Source organism: Schistocerca cancellata, chromosome 10 (assembly GCF_023864275.1).
Source record: "Schistocerca cancellata isolate TAMUIC-IGC-003103 chromosome 10, iqSchCanc2.1, whole genome shotgun sequence".
Taxonomy (NCBI): domain Eukaryota; kingdom Metazoa; phylum Arthropoda; class Insecta; order Orthoptera; family Acrididae; genus Schistocerca; species Schistocerca cancellata.
This window is the reverse complement of record NC_064635.1, coordinates 72,093,301-72,099,300: the sequence shown is the minus strand read 5'-3', so window position 1 is coordinate 72,099,300 and position 6,000 is coordinate 72,093,301. Positions and strand designations below refer to the sequence as shown.

The 6,000-nt window shown below is 44.4% G+C and overlaps 1 protein-coding gene across 1 annotated transcript in view; it reads left to right on the top strand.

Moving 5' to 3' along the window:
• Positions 1–2,583: 2,583 nt before the first annotated feature.
• The window catches only part of LOC126106128 (1,5-anhydro-D-fructose reductase-like), a 65,181-nt gene continuing 61,764 nt past the window's right edge, over positions 2,584–6,000 (top strand). The window contains exon 1 of the mRNA XM_049912372.1: positions 2,584–2,658. Coding sequence (XP_049768329.1) covers positions 2,584–2,658 — 75 coding nt within the window. The remainder of the gene's footprint in view (positions 2,659–6,000) is intronic.

Here is a 6,000-nt window from a genome sequence, read left to right as displayed (position 1 = left end):
ACCCGGGGTGATGGTATGGGGTGCCATTGGTTACATGTCTCGGTCATCTCTTGTCCGCACTAACGGCATTTTGGACAGTGGACGTTACATTTCAGATGTGTTACGACTCGTGGCTGTACGCTCCATTCGATCCCTGCGAAACCCTTCGTTTCAGTAGGATAATGCACGACCGCATGTTGCAGGTCCTGTACGGGCCTTTCTGGAATACAGAAAATGTTCGACTGCTGCCCTGGTCAGCACCTTCTCCAGATCTCTCACCAATTGAAAACGTCTGGTCAAAGGTGGCCGAGCAACTGGCTCGTCAGAATACGCCAATCACTACTCTTGATGAACTGTGGTATCGTGTTGAAGCTGCATGGGCAGCTGTACCTGTACACGCCATCCAAGCTCTGTTTGACTCAATGCCTAGGCGTATCAAGGCCGTTATTACGGCCAGAGGTAGTTGTTCTGGGTACTGATTTCTCAGGATCTATGGACCAAAATTGTGTGAAAATGTAATCACATATCAGTTCTAGTATAATATATTTGTCCAATGAATACCCGTTTATCATCTGCAGTTCTTCTTGATGTAGCATTTTTAATGGCAAGTAGTGTACATCGTCCGCGCAATCGAACGTGCACGACACTACCCTACACATTCCCTGACTCATCTTGCAAAAACGCTAACATTTCATCTGGCACTTCTTTCTCATTTTCCACAATTCCTTGGTTCTTTTCTGAAGAAATGCCAACTTCGGCAGCTGTTGTTGTAGATACGATGTAACGTTTGCTTTGTTTATTGTTGGCATTGTTTGCTCTGATGTATCAACACCACTAGCACTGCATCACTGTTGTGAGTTACTAAGCAGCTCAACTACGCTCTGTAGCCTCATGCTGTGCTCACAATTGCCATTAGCAGCCAATTTTGTCGTTGTATGCAAGACAATATGTTTGGCTTCGAATGTCATAAACAGTGTGGCATATGCCTTCAACCAGACAATCATCGGTGACGTGTTTGGAGGCAACCCGGCTAGGCTGAACGCCTTAGACGCACTGTCCAGTGAGTGCAGCAAGTTGGGGGTTCCCTGCTGTTGTGGGGTGGCATTATGTGGGGCCGATGTACGCCGCTGGTGGTCTTTGAAGGCGCCGTAATGGCTGTACGATACGTGAATACCATCCTACGACCGACAGTGCAACTATATCGGCAGCATATTGGCGACGCATTTGTCTTCATGGGCGACAATTCGCGCCCCCCCTCGTGCACATCTTGTGCATGATTTCCTTCAGAATAATGACATCGCTCAAGACTGGAGTGTTCAGCATGTTCTCCAGACAGGAACCCTATCGAACATGCCTGGGATAGATTCAAAATTGCTGTTTATGGACGAGGTGACCGACCAATTACTCTGAGGGATCTACGCCGGTTCGCCGTTGAGGAGTGGAACAATATAGACCAAGAGGGCCTTGATGAACTTGTCGATAATATGCCACGATGAATACAGGCATTCATCAGACACAGTGTGTACAGAAATCTGGACCACCACCTCTGAAGGTCTCGCTGTATGGTGGCACAACATGCAATGTGTAGTTTTCATGAGCATTAAAAAGGGCGGAAATGATGTTTATGTTGGTCTCTATTCCAATTTCCTGTACAGGTTCCGGAACTCTCGGAACCGAGGTGATTCAAAACTTTTTTTTTATGTGTGTACATGTGAATGAATTTGAAGTCTCATCACATAGTAATAGCGGTGATAATAAGTCACCGAATGAGCAGTGCTATGACGAAATCCAGCAATCAATACACGGAGGACTGCGTTAGTTCATTTCGATAAGCGTATGTATTTCGTATTATATGCTTTATCATAGTCATCCCGACGAATTCCACTGCTGAATTCTTCTCTATAAATCATTTGTTTCTGCTGGTTTCTGAGAGACGTTTAGACTATTTTCCTAGTCTTCATCTGCTGGCGAAGAATCTGTGTCCTGTCAGGTGGTGTTATTTAGCCGTTGCTGGTCGTGTCTTTGATCCCCTAGGGTCGTTCCAGGTTGGCCAATAGCAAGCATATTAAATCCATTCAACAATACATTTGCCACCATACACTTACGTTTATGATGGTGAGGCACATAAATGACAAGAGTATCCGACCCAAGCTGTGGCAGACTGACACCAATGTACTAAAAATCGTTCTTAAAATGAAAACCGCGTTGCTTATAATTTACTGTTGTGAAAATATATCATTACAGGTTTTGAAATGATATGTCGCAAAGTGTTTCACAGACATGTATGTTTCATTTCGTTGTACATAATTGTGCAACTGCTGGAGGGGAAACATGGGCATTCCTTGATAAGTCTAGCATCGCGGTATCGCACTGTGCTTCAAATGTTTCCTTTGGAGTCCCAATTATATAATCTCTTATTTCGGTTCACATCTAATCTCACTCAACTTGCCTTTTAATTGCGCTGCACACGCCTCTCGAGATAACAGCATTACTGTTTCAAGTGCTGCAACAGGTACAAAACACTGGAATCTATGTGGGAACGAGAGAGCACGCAGAAACTTTGCCTTTAGCAGTTGCCTCGCAGCAGCTCAAGGCTAGGACGACATGGTCGGCACATTGCAGCACATCACTTTCTACAATGGCCAGAAGATGCCCATTGTAGGCCTGGGTACATGGCAGGTACGTTCCACCTTAAAGTGTCACATACGCAGGGTTACCAACCGTCCCGTATTGTAAAGAATCTACCGTAATTCATGGTTAAAACAACAGTATCGTATGGACCTTTTGCACGGGAGGCTAAAATCCGTATTTAATATTTTTTCCGCTAATTTGTCTTCTTCTTGTAACTCGTTTATCAAAATTACATTAATGTTAGGCCTATATGTCGCTGACCAAAAAACTGGAATGTGAATCTGACTTACAATACTTTCGTCCGAGTAACAATTAGGTGCACGACATTACGTATTTGTTATTACACAGTGCATTTGCCTAATTTAAATAGTAGCCTAAACCAGTCGTGAAAGTAACTTGAATAGTACAGTCAATGTATTTGCAAAAACATTTTGGCGTTTTAGAAATTCCATTATTTAAACGAGGCACTGCGGCTCCAGCTCAAAGGCAATTGAGCGTGGACAATAGGCGTTTGTCGTCAACTGTCAGTACTCGACTGACGTACGAATACGATTAACAACGCGAATAAGACAGTCTAGTTTACCTCATAAGCGATGTGAATGGCTGTGTAGTTATTCAGAAAGGTGGGATAAGTGGACAGCATGTAGCCCTAAGACTGATTAACATAAGTTTTCTGGTTACTGCATTGTGCACGTCGTTCCCTTACTAAAATTTTAGCTGATCGGCGTAAAAATTGGAAGTTCTCATTGGTGTCCCTTACTGTGTTGCTGAGTATGGCAAGCTTACTCATACATGCTGACCAACAGACATTCCCTACGAATCTGTTGGTGTCCCTCTTATCAGTTGTCTTGTTTGGGTACACGGCCACTTCGAAAATCATCTTATTTGTAGGAGGGACTTTATTTCATTTCGTTACGTATTAGCAAATTCCTCGGTCTTGAGCATTGTGAGGCCAGATGGTGGCTAGAATAACAAAAATAAAACACACATTTTTTGCTACTAGTGTCTATATATTTATGCATAACTGACGAGGATGATTTTATTACTGTTCTTGTGGGCTATGCTAGACAGTGGCTAACAAGCCGAATCCTACGTTAAAAAATATAAACTAGCGAAAAATGTATCAAAATGAGTGTTTCACCAAGTCCTCAAAGCGAAATAACCAAAAAATATTTAGAAACGTTTAATACAAAAAGTAAAAATTTAAATTAACGGCCATTTGATGAAATATTTTTATGTGATGGAAACTGAGGTATGCATTCTTTTACGTTTTCATTATTTCTTGTGTGCTTGAAGTTCTGCATTACTATAGTTGTTATAAGGATGACTACATTCATGCTCATAAAATAAGGATAATGCTGATACTGATGGGTAGTTTGCGGGTTTAAATCTCCTCGGGGTATGACCATGCGGTGCATTTGACTTGCGGTCGTCGCACGGTGACGATGGCAGCAGTCCACATACGCAGAGGTCTGTTGGTGCATGTCACAGTACGGTGCAGCAAGTAAGTGTGCAGACGTTTGCAGACGTGCTAATGGTGACTCTGTGTTGAAACTGGCTCAAAGAACACATATTGATGACGTTATGAGGGGAAGAATACTAGGGCGACTGGAGGCTGGTCAAACACAGCCGGTCGTAGCACGGACGCTCTGTGTGCCACAAAGTGTGACCTCAAGATTATGGCAACGATTCCAGCAGATAGGAAACGTGTTCAGACGCTACAGTACGGGGCGTCCACAGTGTACAACACCGCAAGAAGACTGGTATCTCACCATCAGTGCCCGCAGACGGCCACGGAGTACTGCAGGTAGCCTTGCTCGAGACCTTACCGCAGCCAATGGAACAGTTGTCTCCAGACACAGTCTTTAGAAGACTCAACTGACACGGTTTATCCGCCCGGAGAGCTGCAAGGTGCATTCCACTGACCCATGGCCACAGTAGAGCCCGTAAAGCCTGGTGTCAAGAACAGAGTACATGGTCATTGGAACTGTGGTTCCAGGTTATGTTCACAGACGATTCCAGGTATAGTCTGAACAGTGATTCCCGCCGGGTTTTCATCTGGCATGAACCAGGAAGCAGATACCAACCCCTTTAATATCCTTGAAAGGGACCTGTATTTAGGTCGTGGTTTGATGGTGTGGGGTGGGATTATGATTGGTGGACGTACATCCCTGCACGTCTTTGACAGAGGAACTGTAACAGGTCAGGTGTATCGGGACGTCATTTTGTACCAGTATGTCCGCCTTTTCAGGGTTGCAGTGGGTCCCACCTTCCTCCTGATGGATGATAACGCACGGCCCCACCGAGCTGCCATCGTGGAGGAGGACCTTGAAACAGAATATATCATGCGAATGGCCTGCCTGTTCTCCAGACCTAAACCCATCGAGCACATCTGGGATGCTATCGGCCGACGTATAGCTGCACGTCTTCACACCCCTAGGACACTTTAGGAGCTCCGACAGACACTGGTGCAAGAATGGAAGGCTATATCCCAACAGCTGCTCGACCATCTGATCCAGAGTATGCCAACCCGTTGTGCGGCCTGTGTACGTGTGCGTGGTGATCATATCCCACATTGATGTCGGAGTACAAACGCAGGAAACAGTGGCGTTTTGTAGCACACGTGTTTCTGGACGGTTTTCTCAACTTATCACCAATAGCGTGGACTTACAGATCTGTGTCGTGTGTGTTCCCTAAGTGTCTATGTGCCTATGCTATTAGCACCAGTTTTGTGTAGCGCCACGTTGTGTGGCACCACATTCTGCAATTATTCTCATTTATGAGCATGAGTGTAGATTATCTCGCCATGATTTGGAGAACATGGTAATAATTAACGGGTACTGCAGTCAAGTGAATGCTCAGTTCTTGATGTAAGCGGAAATGAATAACGTTACGTTATATTATACATGTGAAGCACTAACCTAGACCTAATTTTTGCTGCAGATAACAACGATAATTCGTGTAGCGTAAAGTGTATTAAGTGGTTTAATTCTATTTTAAAAGTATAATCTGTGTTGTAATGCGGAAAACGTGTGCGTGTTTCCTGCAGGATAGTCAAAGACTAGACTTTGCAGACTATGGGTTGAAATTTCACTGGAGTGGCTGTAGTGGTTAACTGAATTTGGAACTCAACGAAGCTCTCCCGCGGAACTGCAGGCTTTGCAAAAAAGAGAAGAGAATCGCTGGGCAGGCGGGAAAGATGTGAGCCTTTCAGGATGAAAAAGCTCACGCGGAATTTGAACTAGATACGCTGAATGAGGAAAAAGATCTTGGAAAGTGGGTAAAGGTAAGAAGCAATGGGCGAAAGGGGGATAGTTCTTCAACTTCATCTACATTTGAGCTAACAGTATCGAATAAATTTGACTTGTTGCCTGAAGTAGGAGCGGAAGA